Source organism: Leptonychotes weddellii, chromosome 4 (genome assembly GCF_054177405.1).
Source record: "Leptonychotes weddellii isolate Sample4059 chromosome 4, ASM5417740v2, whole genome shotgun sequence".
In the NCBI taxonomy this organism is placed as follows: domain Eukaryota; kingdom Metazoa; phylum Chordata; class Mammalia; order Carnivora; family Phocidae; genus Leptonychotes; species Leptonychotes weddellii.
In genome coordinates, this window is record NC_138372.1 from 69,299,829 (window position 1) to 69,316,441 (window position 16,613).

Here is a 16,613-nt window from a genome sequence, read left to right on the forward strand (position 1 = left end):
CTAACTTTTATAGGAATTGGTGTCAAGATAAAATGCGTCGGTAATGACAGCATTAGGGAGAGGTGAAGAAGGGTTTGAGTGATTAAACTGGACTTAATCCTGAGTAGCCAGACGTTTCTAATAAAACAGATTCACTAACTAGTTGTAAGTCCGAAACCCAACCAAAACCTGGTTTTCTTTAACATTGCATGTAGTGTGAGCCCAGCGTGTGAGTCTGACTAGATGATCTTTTGATCTTTGATTTGATTTCATGCCACAAAGAATTAAAGCTGCCAAATCTAAGTATGTGAAAGGGTACTAGAATAACCCTTTTGTGGATCCTTTTAAATTACTTTGAAATAGGGAGTTCAGCTCTTAAGACTAGCACACTGATGTTTTTGTTTGTTTTGGTTGGACTTTGACTCATTTTGATATAGATACCTTTTAAACTATGAATATTTGAAGTGCCAAAGCTAGGAATGAAACTTAAAAAAATATATTATTGTATTTTCTTGCCGAAGTTTGATGACAGTATCAACACCCATGGTACAGCGGGAGCTCCCTAGGGGGGAGGGAACAATGGGAGTGGTGTCTCTGCCCCCGCCCCCCGCCCCCGCAGGAGAATCCATTTTCTGTAGAGACTTGAAAAACAATAATAAAACTTAGTATGTTTGCTTTTATTGTCACCATGTGCCTACAATTCCAAACAGTGTCAGTAATAAAATTATAAACAGTGTCAGTGAGAAAATACTCCCCCTCTCTCTTGCTTCCTCTTAGCCTATACTGCTGTATTTGGGAGTGGAATTTGACTTGACAATATGTCTGAATCTAATCCTATGTAGTATAGCTGGATTCTGTTGTATCCGAGTGACCTTTCTTTTAGTATTTATTAGTAAAATTAATTAAAGGATCTAACGATTGCCAAGTCAGTTTTGGCGGAAATTGCCAATATGGTTTTTGGTGATGCCATTTCCTGGATAGATATAGCACAGGCATACAGATGCATATGTGCATATGCATTCTCCAATAAAATCTTGAAAACCTTAGAGGGCAAATAGGTAAAAGAACTATATTAACTTTGAATAAATTATATGTTACATAGAATCAATTCTCAGATGGCCCTTTTTGCAATATTTGATACATAATTTAATCTGTCTGCTTTCCCTTTGTTACCCTGTATAAATCAGTACTGGATTCCTCGTTTGGCAATATATATCAGGTGTTATAAGCTAATTTTTACATTATCATAATTTGGATGATAAACCTGCCTCTTGGGGAGATAGTGAAGAGGAAGAGATCTGTGTTTTCCCATATGAAATATTTGTAATTATTTATACCCCAATTTTGCAGATAAGTGAGTTAATGGCATTTTTAAAAATTGTGTTTCATTTGAATAGATGAGTATGTAATTTCAGATTTTTGCTAATATTGTACTAATTTCTTTCTGTTAAATGTGTCTTCATAGATTACACACACTCTGCTTGCAGAAATACTTATCAGGGCTTTAATGGTGAGTATCCTCTTTCGTTTGTTCTTAAATATGTTAAGGGAATGCATTTCAGTTTTTCTCTACATGCACATAAAGTAACAATGTAAAAAGCCAGTTCTATCTACCTTGTTTCAGTCATTGTGTTGTCTCTTGATGTATCACTGCTCCGTGTTAATGTTGTCATACTGTGTATAGTATTTGAATTAGGGAATTTGTGATCAGAAAAGTTAGGGCTATTCAGATTAGTTTGACTGTTTGTTTTATTTGAATTATGATTCCTTTAATTTATTCCAAAAGGCCTTGACTACATTCTGAGTGATGAGTTACAAGAAACTAGCTGAGTTATTTTTGCTGAATGAGAAGCTTTGGTATTGAATAATGTAGATTAAGTGGATTATTGGCTTGATTTTATATTCCTTCTAATGTAATTCATTTTGACCTTGTTTTTGAGGTCATTTGCTTTAATGTGTCGAAATGTGTTAGTATATAAAGAGCTGTCTAGAGGAGCACATGAAAAAGCCTGATTATTTATTGACTTAAGTGTGACATTAGAGTTGTGACTACAGAGCTAGATAAAATCATAGGAGGTATGCAGAATACAATTGGATGTTGTTTTGATAGTTATTAAAGTTAAGACTCTGCCAGGCAGGATGATAACATAAAAAAGAATGTGGAACAATTCAGTGAGGTTAAAAAAAGGACCCCAGAGTGGAAGTAAATATCCTGATTGCCCGAGAAATGGAACAGAATATAATACATTCATAAAATAAAACTGAAGCAAATGTACTACTAAGTAAAGCTGTGCCATTTTATGAGAATAATTACTATCCAGTTAATTTCTTTGTATCATCTCTAAGAGTTTAGAGAAACTTTGTACTTGATATGGGCTAAAAAGGCTCAAGATATAAGAAGTGGTCAGTATATATTGAATGCTGAAGAATATAGTTGTTTTTTGTTGTTGTTGTTTTTTAAGCTTTTATTTTTAAGTAATCTCTACACCCACCCTGGGGCTGGAACCTACAACCCTGAGATCAAGAGTTGCACGCTCTACCGACTGAGCTGGCCAGGCCTCCCTGAAGAATGCAGTTTTTTTTTGTTTTTTGTTTTTTTTTAAAAATTTATTTATTCATTTGAGAGAAAGAGAGCACAAGTTGAGGGTGAGAGTTAAAAGGAGAGAGAGAAGCACACTGCCCTCTGAGCTGGGAACCCAGTGGGTGCCGGGCTCCATCCCAGGACCTGGAGATCAGGACCCAAGTCGAAGGCAGATGCTTAACCCACTGAGCCACCCAGGTGCCAAGAATACCGAGTGACATAATAAAATTAGCAAAGGAAGTTTGATTTGTATCCACACTTAGGTAGATTGAAAACTGGAAAGTTAAGAGTGCCTGGCTGGCTCAGTCAATTGGTAGAGCATGCGACTCTTGCTCTTGGGGTTGTAGGTTCAAGCCCCACGTTTGGTGTAGAGATTACTTAAAAATAAAATCTTTAAGTAGGAGGGGAAGAATGAAGGGGGGAAATCGGAGGGGGAGACGAACCATGAGAGAAGATGGACTCTGAAAAACAAACTGAGGGTTCTAGAGGGGAGGGGGGTGGGAGGATGGGTTAGCCTGGTGATGGGTATTAAAGAGGGCACGTTCTGCATGGAGCACTGGGTGTTATGCACAAACAATGAATCATGGAACACTACATTAAAAACTAATGATGTATGTATGATGATTAACATAACAATAAAAAAAGTAAAAAAATTTTTTTCAAAAAAAATAAAATCTTTAAAAAAAAAAAAGAAAACTGGAAAATTAGCTAAGAAACCATTTCATAAATTTAGGTGTTAGGACTTAAAGACCCTGAACTTGGGAGATGACAAAATTAATTTTTTTTTAAAGATTTTATTCATTTACTTGAGAGAGAGAGCAAGTAAGAGAGAGACCACGAGTGGGGGAGAGGGGCAGAAGGAGAGGGAGGAGCAGACTGCCCACTGAGCAGGGAGCCTGACTTGGGGCTAGATCCCAGGACCCCAGGACAGTGACCTGAGCCAAAGGCAGATGCTTAACCGACTGAGCCACCCAGGCACCTGACAATAATAATTTTTAAAATATTAAGAAGTTTCTAGAGAAAATTAGCAGAACTTGCAAGCTGACTAGTAGTGAGTAGAAAATTGAGAAGGATGAATAAAAATGGGTCCAAGATTTTAAACTGGAATGAGTAGGACTAAAACTTTCACCAAAGAGAGACATTTGGAATGATAGAAGGCTTCAGTTTCTAGTAGTGTTTACCAGAGAGTTGGACTTAATGTCTAAATGTAGGACTTTGAAATGCAGAATCATACCAGGCCAGAAGTTTGTTTTCTTAATGTACAGTCATCATGCTATACATTACATCCCCATGACTTATTTTTTTATAACTGAATATTTGTACCTCTTGATTCCCTTTGCCCACCTCTACCCTCTCCTCTGTGGTTTTTTTTTTTTTTTTTGGTTTAGATTCCATATACATGTGAAACCATACAGTATTTGTTTTTCTTTGTAACTTATTTCACTTAGCATAATGCCCTCAGGGTCCATCAGTGTTGTTGCAAATGGTAAGATTCCATTCCTTTTTATGGCTGAGTCCTATCCCATTGTATATCTATACCCCATCTTCTTTATCTATTCATTCTTCAGTGGGCACTTAGGTTGTTTCCATATCTTACTTATTGTAAATAAAGCTGTAGTGAACGTGGGGATGCATGTATTTTTTTGGATTAATGTTTTACTAATGTTATGACTTTCATTTTTTTCTCTTAATGTAAGTTCCAACATTGTGATTGTTAGATTTCCCTGGAGAGCTTTTTCAAAGTATATCTGTTCAGGTCATACTCTAGTCCTCTTGAATCTTAATTTTAGACAAGTGGTCCCTAGTTGTGCATGTTATGAAAAAGTACTCTGAATGATTTTGGAATGCACTGCTGGTTAAAGATCATTATTTGACATTATTTTGAGGTCTAGGTTATCTATATTTTATAAATGAGGAGCTTAATTTCAGAGATATAATTTGACTTCATTTAACAAGTATTTCCTGAGTGAATGCTGTATATTAGATACTATTCTAGGAGCTGGCAATATAGCAGCCCATATTCTTGCCCTTGGGGGGAGCGTACAATCTAGTGGGATGAAATGGAAAGTAAACAAGATAAAGAAGTAACATATATTGTATGTTAGATGGTAATAATTGCTTAGGAGAAAAACGACAGAGGGAAGGGGTGGTGGTGGTAGTATGTGTGTGTTTGTTGGGGAAGGACTTATTAAGGAGGTGACATTTGAGCACAGATTTGAGGAGGTGAGGATGCAAGCTATGGGCCTATCTAGAGGAAGAATGCTGTAGGCTTTAGAATATAAAAGATGTGTAGTTACCAAATGAAGCCATCAATACAATTCATTGTTAGCGTTGTATTTTTCAGTGACTGAGATGAATTAAAAGGTACTGGAAAACCTGTCAAGTTCCAAATTCCCTTCATACCACTTCTTGGAAGGAAGTTGTATTTCCAGTGTTTCCATGTTTCCTTCCTGCTTCATAATAACTTCTTATATAAATAGCAGACAAAAGAGGGAGAGCATTCCAGATAGAGGGAAAGCAGGAATAAAGATAGGGTTGAGTGCATTGTGGTTCAGAGAGACTCATGGAGAATGGTTTTTTGTTTTGTTTTGGGTTTTTTTTTTCTTTGTAAATAGGCTCCATGCCCAGCATGGAGCCCAACACAGGGCTTGAACTCATGATCCTGAGATCAAGACCTGGACGCTTAACTAACTGAGCCACTCAGGTTCTCCCAGACTTAAGAAGAATGTTTTGACTAGAGCAGATGATTTTTGCTGAACAGTCTTTTTTTTTCCTTTTTAAATATTTTATTTACTTACTTGACCGAGAGAGATAGCGAGAGCAGGAACACAAGCAGGGGGAGTGGGAGAGGGAGAAGCAGATCCCCCGCTGAGCAGGGAGCCTGATGCGGGCAGGGCTCCATCCCAGGACCCCGGGGATCATGACCTGAGCCGAAGGCAGATGCCCAACGACTAAGCCACCCAGGCTCCCCTGAACAGTCTTAAGACAAGGTTAGAGTGGTAAAAGTTGTAGCCAGAGGCATTGAAAATCAAAGATAATTTGTTTATATCTAAGAGAGAGAATAGGAAATAAAGACCTGAAAGAGTGGAGGGATTGAGAGGTACAGATACAGAGGAAGAGCATTCCAGGCAGAGGCAGCAGCAGATGCCAAAATGGGTGTATACTTATTGTGTTCTAGGGACAGCAAGGGGCCTGGTATACCTGGAGTGATAAGGGGGAATAGTAGATGATGAAGTTAAGAAGTGATGGGGTGAATTATATAGGGCAGGATTTCTCAACTTCAGCAGTATTGACATTTTGGACTAGATAATTCTCTGTTGCGGGGGATGTCTTGTGCATTTTAGACTGGTTAGCTGCATCCTTCGCCTTTGCACTAGATGTGAGCAGCACCTGCCCTTCGGTTTTGACAACCAAAAGTGCTTTCAGACATTGTCAAATGTCCCTTGGAGGGCAAAATTGTCCTTGGTTCAGAGCCACTGTATAGGGCCTTACAAATTATTTAAGGCTTTGGCTTTTACTTTGAGTAAGATGGGAAGCCATTGGAAGTTACTAAGCATTGAACATGATTTAAACCTACACTTTAACAGAATTATTTTGGCTGTTTTCTTCAGAATAAACAAAGGGAGCAAAAGTGAAAGCAGGAAAACCAGTTAGGAGGCTGTTGAAGTAATGTAAGTGAGAGATGCTGGTGGCCTGTAGCAGGATGCTGGAAGTGTGGATATGGTGAAAAGTGGTCCCATTCAAGACTTAGTGTCACACACCTCATTAATTATTTTGATCCTAATTCAGTTGTTTTTTCCTATTATACTCCTCAGCTCCTTCCTTGTGATTTAATTGTAACTAAGTTTTAATATTTGTTGAGCTTATTTGTATGATAGAGTGATTGAAACAATAGATTTGATTTAAAACATTAGGTCAGTTTTATTTTTGAGTGAATTAGTTTCATTTAATATTAATAGTAAAGGTATAATGTTATATTCTTACAGTTTTATTTTTAAAGTGATTTTTAAGTTCATTTGGTAACCTGGAAGAATATTGTTCATATATAAGCAGTCATCTTGTAGAATCTATATCCCTATAATCACACTGATTACATACAGTATAAAGACTTTTCCTTCTTTCCTTTTTAATTAACTGTATAATAGCAGTACTATGAACAATAAGCCAAAGTCATTGCCATGTAAAGGTGGCTCTCTTAATTTTTGTGTACTCCACAATGCCTGGCAAAAGGTGGGTGTTCAAGAAATATTAGTAATTTATGACTCCGTAGTGAAATAAAAACACACAGAATAAAAAACAAAAGGATTTAGTATCCAAATACAGCCTCTGTGAGCTCAAAATTGAAATTGGCAGAAATAACAAAATGCAAGACTTTCTACTTTGTGTACCTAACTGAACCTAACTCTTAAGATTATAATTATTTATATTTTAAAAAGATTTTATTTATTTATTCGTTTAGAGAGAGAGCAGGTGAACAGTGGGAGGGGCAGAGGGTAGGGAGAGAGAATCCCAAGCAGACTCTGTGCTGAGTGCAGAGCGCAAGGTGGGGCTCAGTCTCATGATCTTGAGATCATGACCGGCGGTGAAACCAAGAATTGGATGCTTAACCTACTGAGCCACCCCGAGCTGCCCCTTAAGATTATTTTTAATATGAGGCTTAGAAGAAGGCTTTTAAGTTTGAAATTTTTATTTTAATTTCAAAATTGCCCTCTATCTGTGATGGTATGAGCATAAGTTACCAACTTTAAAGACAAATAATTGGCTATTCTATTAGTCTAGAACTGTGTTGTCTAATATGGTCCATTACCCGCATAGAGCACTTGCAATGTAGACAGTTGAAATTGAGATATGTTGTAAATGTAAATTATGTACCTCATAGGAAGTCTTAGTATGAAAAACGGTGTAAAAGAGCTCATTAGTACTTTCTGCATATTGATAAACTTTTTGTGCTCTGTTATGCATATTGGTACGTACAAGTTTTATAAAGTTCTAAATTTCACTTGATCAAATTTTATTATTGGCAGCACGTACTGTTACTTGTTCTCCTTGAACTGACAGTTTTACTTTGTTCATTTTTGAGAAAATGTCTGCCAAATGCTCAAGTCGGACAACCTTAGTTTTTGAATGTTGGTCTGTCCTTCTAGGAAAAATAGTCTTCCTTGTAAAAGTGGCTAATTCAGTTAACCAAACACTTGCACAATGGCTTTTCCTGGAGAAAACTGTGCTACTTTGGTATGCAGCAAAATTGCTTTCTTTCTGTGTACTTTTTGTTTTACTAGAGAATATCAGAGAGAAAGTGTACTCAAAGGTGACGATTTAATAAAACTGATAATTCTGACTGCTTCATCAAGGACTTTTGTAAGTGGAGATGGCAGTTCTCTTTTATTATTTTTTACCGCAAGTGTGCCGTGTTGAGGACTGCATTGGCTGCTAGTACAGTTCGGTGCCACTGCCTTGATTTGTGCTGTGGCACTCGCAGTTTTACCTACCAGTACCCTGTGAAAAAGGCATATAATGTTGTAGTATTATTTATGAAAATTGTTTGATCTTGTGGATCCCTGAAAGGGTCCTGGCAACTCCCAGTGGTGAACAGACTATACCTTGAGAACTGTGGCTCTGGGGTATAAGAGAATTAATAAAAATCAGACTCTGACCACAAGACTAGTGTACATTTAAGATGAGGCCACAAGTCTCAGAATGTAAGGCAGAGTATCATAAGCATCATGTAAGAGCTACAGACTTGTAGATAGTTAGAAGAAAGAGATGATGATCAACTGAGACAGTATCACTAGAAGTGTTCTTGAAAAGGGTTAGTATTTGAAATGGACTTTAAAAGATGAGATTTCAAGAAGCAGATATTTGGGGTTTTAGAGGAGAGTGTTTCACGTAAAAGCAACAGCATAAAGCTGGAGGGGTGGATACTTACTGAACTTTGGGAAAATCATTTCATCTGTTTCGATTTTAGCTCCCTAATCTATAAAATAAGATTGAATTTTATCCTTAAATCTATAAAATAAGATTGCTTCCAGCTTTAAAGTTGCAAGATTCTGCGTGGTATCTTTGTGAAGTTGTTGCTGTTGTCATTATTGTTGTTGTTAGGACCAGCAATATTGAAGTGATTGTAATTAAAATTTAGTGTTTAAAAAAATACAAATTAAGGTATTTGCTCTATGTATACTATTGTATTTATTAGTACATAAAATTTGGGGAGGGTGGTAATAAAGGATTTTAAAGGACTTTATAGGACACATTCTAAATGATTCTAAAATTTTTTCATTTTTAAAATCGTAGTAAATTCATTTTATTACCTCTTGTTGTATTTTTCATGTAAGAGGTTGGGATATAGGTGGAATTGCAGTGTAATAAAATATACTCAGTACCCTTAATGTATTAGAATTTTTTTTAGTGTTTTGAATTGCTAGAGTTCACATTCATTCCCTTTATTCAGAGTATTTGAGGATTTAAATGTTTGTTGAGTTGTTATTATTTACAGGCGTAGTACCACAGATTAGCCCCCTACTCCATGATTTTACTTTTTAAAAATGTCTATTTCAGTTAATATATGAACAAATTGAAATTAGGCTAGTTGAAAACGTGGCTGCTTCTGGGTTTTTAGACATTTTGAGGACAGTTATTTGCAAAAACTATACTTAAAACAAAAATTTTTCTTTTTGACATTATTAAATGCTGACTTTTCTTGAGAGTAGGAATTATTTGTTATTGATTACATACTGTATCATTCCTAATACAGAACCTTAAAGGAGTACCCTAGTCAAATAAATATTGGCTAAATTGAAAATAATTCTAACATAGAACTTTTTAGTTGATAATTTTTTTTTGAAAAATTACGTTTTCTTAGCAAATCTGATTTTTCAGTAGATTATTCTGTGAGTTTTTTCCGTCCATGTCTAGTGTGAGTTTAGCTTAAATGTTATTGATGAATTATTATCTCAGATAACTGATACGAGTATCTCATGTTTTATGCAAAGATTCCCAAAGAGAATGGTATATCTTACTGACCTTTTGTTATTGACTCTGTTTTAGGAATGGATCGTGATTATGGCCCCGGATCTTATGGAGGTCTGACATTCAAGGATATTTATCTAAAAATTCTTCTTTTGGGTGCCAGTAAAGGTGAGCATCATTTAATTTTTTTCTTTTTAAACTCTTTATAGGGATGGACCGTGACTATGGCCATGGATCCTATGGGGGTCAAAGATCCATGGACTCCTACCTAAACCAGTCATATGGCATGGACAATCACAGTGGTGGTGGTGGGGGTAGCAGGTAAATTGCTTAATCACTTGGCCAAATAATTAGATGACTATAAGATTCTGGATGTTTTAATTTAAGTATTCCTTACGCATGTTATGATACTTGAACTTCACTATTTGGTATTGAATAATCACCTTAAATGTTTAAAGGTGTTAATTAATGGTTCTAAAAATTATCTCAGGATCACTGACAGACATTATTTTAGGAAAACTTCAAGTAGCTATTTTCATTTCAATACAGTAGAGTAAGATTTTCTGTCTTCAGTAGTGATTTTTTTTTTTACTTCTTTTACTTTTAACTCCTTATCATTCAGAATGTTCTGAACAAATGATATAAAAATGTTATTGGAAATACTATTTGTGAAGTTTTTTTCTTTATGAGTTTTAAAAGTATCTTTTCTGATATGGGGTGTTCTGTAAAGCAGCAAAGCAGTCTTTGACTGGAATGGGTTTAACTGAACCAGTCTAGCAACATTCAGTTTCTGAGAAACATTTAAGATAGTTATTCTTTCAATTTCAATTTTAGAGTAAGTTGTAAGAACATATTGTAATAATAAAACGTTCTTTAAGTTCATGTCTAGGTTATTTATTGGCAGGTACTACCTATACCAAAAACACTGTGCTCTAAGCTAGGAGCATTGTATCAAAGCCATGAATACTATACCTTCGTTTATTTTAATGCACTAGAGTTTAGATTGTTTTTATATTTCACTGTTGATACCTTGTAAAGCTTAACACTAGTTGAACTAGTATAGGCTTTAGGGTTGACCACATTTCAGGCAAAGGCGGTATACCTTTTGAGGCACAGATATTTCTACTAAATATAACTAGTTAGGTAACATTTGAAACTATCCTCCTTCTTCATACGTTGAAGGATCTGGATTCCTTAAGGATGGACTGAATGATGCTTACTTTCCTTCTTTCTGCTTCAAGTGTGCCACTATGGTTTATAGTAGAGGAAAATAAAAAAAAATGAACAGATACAACAATTTTGCTTATGTGATAGATGTTTTAAAAAGAGTTGGAAAGAGGAGTAATTTTTATATGGTTACCAGGATTCAGAAGTAAATAGTACATTCTGTTTAGTGATCTGTAAATAATTGAAATAATGTAACACATTTAAATGTTTTAATATATCCGTTATTGCCCTATTGCATTGTAAATGTGTTGTGCATAAACTATGTAGATGTTATTGTTTATCTCGTGTAATTGTGGGCCTTTATAAAACTATGTTGTAAGATATCAAGCAACTTTTGTAATCCATGCTTTGGATTTGTGAGAAGTAAGATGATTTGTTTCTTCTGTTGACTCTATTAAAACCTTGAGGAGACTGTGTGCTCCCCTTTTTTAGGGTAGTTTTATGTGATAATTTCCTGCCAGGAAAGAATTTTTTAAATAATTGAAGACTTAAAATGTATTCTTTCTCATCTGCCTTGATAATTTATGTGCAGAGGGTATATGTTGGTGGTCTTTTACTTTTATGTTCTATTTTATGTGCTTATCCTTTTAGATTTGTTAGATTTGCTAGTGGAAAGTGACTGAGGATTGATTATTGACCTTACCCAAAGCTGGGCAGGATATCAAATTTCATAACCAGAGATAATTCTCCAAATTTTGACTGCTATAGACACAATGAAGCAGTTTTGTGATATAGATTATTGGGGGTGCAAAAGGATCTCTTTTGTGTCACAAATAGCTTATATTAGTGTAGTCTTCAATTTTTGTCCCTATTGAAAGCCAAAATATTGTAAATATTTGGTATTTTCCAATACTAGGGATGGATTCAAAGAAAGTTTGAGTAGTTTGTGAACTTTAGTAAATGACTTTTTCCAAGACTAGGGCTGGGCTTAAATACCAACAGACAAATCTTTTTAATAAAATAGAAAAGCTGCTACAAAGCAGATTTTTAAGCTAAGGTTTACTTAACTCAATTCATATTTAAAAACTGACTCAGATAGCTTTCTATCTGGTCTCATGTTGAACTGCCCAGCCCTAATCAGGTGTGAATAAAAGTAGAACTGTGCAAACCAGTATGGTATAAATGAATTTTAGTTGATAAATGTCATCTGATAATTTGTCTTTTGAATTGTCTAACATTAGTAAGCTTACTTTTGTTTTTTCCCTCACTGTGCAACTTTTCCAGGTTTGGACCTTATGAGTCTTACGACTCCAGGTCTTCTCTGGGTGGGCGAGATCTGTACAGATCTGGCTATGGTTTTAATGAACCCGAACAAAGCCGCTTCGGAGGTAGTTATGGTGGTCGATTTGAGAGCTCCTACCGGAATAGCCTTGACTCTTTCGGAGGTAGAAACCAGGGCGGGTCTAGCTGGGAAGCACCTTACTCCCGTTCAAAATTGAGGCCTGGGTTTATGGAGGACAGAGGAAGAGAGAATTACTCTTCCTACAGCAGTTTTTCTTCACCCCATATGAAGCCTGCACCTGTAGGCTCTCGGGGGAGAGGAACGCCTGCTTATCCTGAAAGTACGTTTGGAAGCAGAAACTATGATGCTTTTGGAGGACCATCAACAGGCAGAGGCCGAGGCCGAGGAGTAAGTACAACAGAATCTTTTCAGATTCTTTTCACTAGTCACTCTTTTAAACCCTTTCAAGACCATGGTTTTCATCTAGAATAAACACTGTTCATCCCAGTGTATTTTGAAGCAAAAGTTCAATCATAAGCATAATTTTTAGGTTGCCTATAAAAGTTTTTCCAGCACTTCAGAAAATAAGTGGCAGTGTGAGATGATTGTTCATAAGTTTTGCCAAATCTCCCTTTATTAAAAAGGTGAGGATATTAGGTTTTGGTCTAAAAGGGGTTAAAAGGAGTTGCATTTTTCCTTGTAAACACTAGCAGTTTTGCTGGTGGAACAGTTCTTGGATTATTGTAAAAGGTAACTGAACCCTTTGGAGTTTTTGAGTAGGTTAAAGGTGCAATGTATGATAAAATGTTTATACTTTGCTGCTAACTCTAGCACATAGAATTTCTTCAGAGCTCCATATTTCACATTAAACACAAGGGACTAAAAGTTGGTGATAGATGAGGGTAGCTTAGCCATGTTTACATGGTGAAGAAGTTGATATGTTTAATAGGTTGTAGAATGATTTGTGGTCAGTATAATTACTAACTCACTCTCTTGCAATATGTCCCATTGTTGGGTGTTCTGTTTTCCCTTGTGTCACTAGTTTATACTATTGAGAAATAAGTTCCTACCTGTACAAACATGTCTCTCGCTCCTTCCTAGGAAGTAATATTTTGTAAATCATTGCTTACATGAGTAAATATACTAGTCTTCAAGTGTTTTATTTCAGGACATAGTATAAAGATAATGACTTATGTTCTTAGGTAACTTGACTGACATGAAATTTTACCTAGTAAGTGTATGTAGATTGTGGAGTTTTGTAGTTTGGTCATATGAAGGATACTGTATTTTTGATTTAATGTAAGAAATGTTTTTTTTTTCTTTTTTCTTTTTTTAAGTCAGTTACTCTTAATATTCTCTTTGCAGAGGAAAGTACTTCTGATAAAAAAAATGTAGTAGGGCACACGTTTTTAACTGTTCATTAGCCTTTGGTACATGAGTGTAGTTTGTCACTTTTGTGTAGAAATTTTGCATTTATAACAGTTACCCTTTACTTAATGTAAAATGCATTGCACCTTTAATGGATAATTAATGAAGATATTTCTAATGTGACTCTACAAATTACCTGGTAACACTAATCTATTCAAGTCTACTAGGTTAGCTAGGGATTCCTTAGCATAATACATAAATGTAAGCAACTGATATGTTGCTATTCCACCATAATTAGTGACTATAGGTTAATTGAAAATTGTTGGGGTAGTAGGCTTTGGTTTTTGAAGTTGAAAATCAATTCCAGTTTGAAAATTTGAAAAACACTTAACATTTTCCATGCTGTATATTACTTTAGGCAAATGATTTTTTTTTAATGAGACTTCAAATATTAATTTTGTTTTCACAATAGAAAAACAGGCATTCCTGTACTTTGTGTTCACCATTCTAGTCTGAATGGACTTTTCTTTCTTTCCTCCTGTTAATGAAGTAGATGAACCAACAGGACTTTCTTTTTTAATCTTCACTTGTACAATTCCCATTGGATCCTTCTCTTCAGATTGCTCCTCATTCTTTATCTTCTAAAAGTAAGATTAGCAGAATAAATTTCTGTGGACATGTGGCCTCTTGGTGTAGTGGATTTTGTTAATGACAAGAGAAGAGGAAGGGACACAAGAGTCGTTTGGTTGCATGACTCTTCGTCTGTAAACTTTCGCTTCTTGGGCTTCTGGGTCAGAATATGTTTCTCTAGGTAAGAATGTGAATGGAACGTCAGATGTAATTCTTTATCTGAAGTGTGTCCTGGAAGTTGATGCATGGTTATGCTTTAACTCTCCTATTTCATACTAATGTTCCATCTCGCCTTCTCATTCCCTTTTTCAACAGGGAGAAATCCTAAAGGATTTCTGGATCTTTTTTACTTCAGACTTCAAATATGGTCTTCTTTATGCATCTTAGTTTTTAAGCCAGGTTTTAGTGAAATAAAGATGTCTTTTAAGGTCTTTTCATGGGAAAACATCAATTAGGAACTCTGAAGAGGAGTTGTCAGAGAGTTGTACAAGTGGTAATATTCTGACAGGCACATATGTTGTTTATGACCTCAAGTAATTTTGAATGGTACAAATAAAAAAATAAGTAGGAAATATCCATATTTGTTCTACTGGAAATAAAAATACTAATTCACTGGATTTGAGTTCATGTAATAATTCAAAGCTTTTCAATGTGTTCATTCAGAGTGACATGTAAAATTTAGTTACATTCTGGGGAATTTTCAGGTGAAAATTATTAGATAGATAACATGTAAAGTTTGTGTGAATTCCTACTTTATCTTTGGATACTATGCTAATATTTCTTGATTTCACAAATTTGCAGCATATGAGTGATTTTGGAAGCATTCATAGACCTGGAATTGTTGTTGACTATCAAAACAAACCCACCAATGTGACAGTTGCTGCTGCAAGAGGAATAAAGAGAAAAATGATGCAACCATTTAATAAGCCTGGTGGAACCTTTATCAAGAAACCCAAGCTAGCAAAACCTGTGGAGAAGATGAGCCTCAGCAAATCACCTAGTAAGTAAGAAAACATAATTGCTATGGCTTAAGGTACTTCCAATTTTTTAAAAATTTGGTGCTTTTAGATAATTTTTTCATGTTCATATGACAGACTGCATAGTAATTATAATCGTAGAAATTAGATTTGTGAATCACCTAGTGTAGTTATTAATTGGTCATGAACATCAAAATTACCCAGAGATACTTTTTAAAAATGCACATGCCCTGGGCCACCTCTCTTCCCTAAATCCTTATTTAGGATGGACTCAGAGCATCTATATGTTTTAAAAGGCTTCTCACATGATTTTGAGTCAGTTTTGTCTTGGATGTTATATTTATTATTGGGAGCTATTGTTGAGGGTATAGTATTGTCCCAATACACAGAATCCCCGTTAGAGGACAAAAGGAAGACATTTTTCATGGTTCCTGATACCAGGAAAATGTGTGTTTCTTCTGAAAAATTAATTTGTTTTTAATCTTGTGGACATGACAACTCTTAGAGATAGTCACATTTCCAACTTTACATTGTTAAAAAAATCAAGAGCCAATCTGAAAATGAAATTAAGAAAACCATTTCATTCATGCTGGCATCAACAAGACTAGATATTCAGGAATAAATTTAACAAAAGAAGTGTAGAACTTATACCTCAAAAACTGCAAAACATTGTTGAAAGAAGTTAAAGAAGATCTAAATAAATGGAAAAACTAAGTAAGTGGTTCATAGATCTGAAGACTTAACATTGTTAAGGTGGTTATACTCCCAAACTGATCTATAGATTTAGTACAATCCCTGTCAGAATTCCACCTGACTTCTTTGCAAAAATTGACAAGTTGATTTTAAAGTTCATAGGGAATTGCAAGGCATCTAAAATAGAGGAAACAGTCCTAAAAAGAAAAACAAAATAGAAAGACTCACACTCATGATTTCAAAATTTGCTACAAAGCCACAGTAATCAAGACCTTGTGGTAGTGGCACAAGGACAGACATATAGATCAGCAGAACAGAACTGAGAGTCCAGAAAAAAATTCATAAAACTATGGTCAGCTGGTTTTTAAAAATTTTTTTTAACAATGTAAAGTTGGAAATGTGACTATCTCTAAGAGTTGTCATGTCCACAAGATTAAAAGCAAATTAATTTTCCAGAAGAAATACACCTTTTCCTGGTATCAGGAAGAAACACATCTTTTCCTGGTATCAGGAACCATGAAAAATGTCTTCCCTTTGTCCTCTAAAGGGGATTCTGTGTATTGGGATAATACTATATCCTCAACAATAGCTCCCAACAATAAATATAACACCCAAGACAAAACTCAAAATCATGTGAGAAGCCTTTTTTTTTTTTTTTTTTTTAAGATTTTATTTATTTATTTGACAGAGAGAGACACAGCGAGAGAGGGAACACAAGCAGGGGGAGTGGGAGAGGGAGAAGCAGGCTCCCCGCAGAGCAGGGAGCCCGAAGCGGGACTCGATCCCAGGACCCTGGGATCATGACCTGAGCTGAAGGCAGTCGCTTAACCAACTGAGCCACCCAGGCGCCCCATGTGAGAAGCCTTTTAAAACATAGATGTTCTGATTCCATCCTAAATAAGGAGAGGTAGACCAGGGCATGTGCATTTTTAAAGATATGTTTGTTTATTTGAGAGAGTGCAAACTGGGG

At 35.6% G+C, this 16,613-nt stretch overlaps 1 protein-coding gene across 4 annotated transcripts in view; it reads left to right on the forward strand.

Moving 5' to 3' along the window:
* Positions 1-16,613, forward strand: part of ZNF326 (zinc finger protein 326) — a 35,593-nt gene that overhangs the window by 1,063 nt on the left and 17,917 nt on the right. Inside the window, exons 2-6 of one of the 4 annotated variants that reach the window (XM_081818757.1) lie at positions 1,445-1,489; positions 9,605-9,640; positions 9,736-9,847; positions 11,978-12,383; positions 14,775-14,973. In XM_081818757.1, the coding sequence (XP_081674883.1) occupies positions 1,445-1,489; positions 9,605-9,640; positions 9,736-9,847; positions 11,978-12,383; positions 14,775-14,973 (798 nt within the window). Of the gene's footprint in view, positions 1-1,443; positions 1,490-9,604; positions 9,695-9,735; positions 9,848-11,977; positions 12,384-14,774; positions 14,974-16,613 lie in introns of those variants that run through there. The other 3 variants (XM_081818758.1, XM_081818759.1, XM_081818760.1) reach the window with 3 other exon arrangements.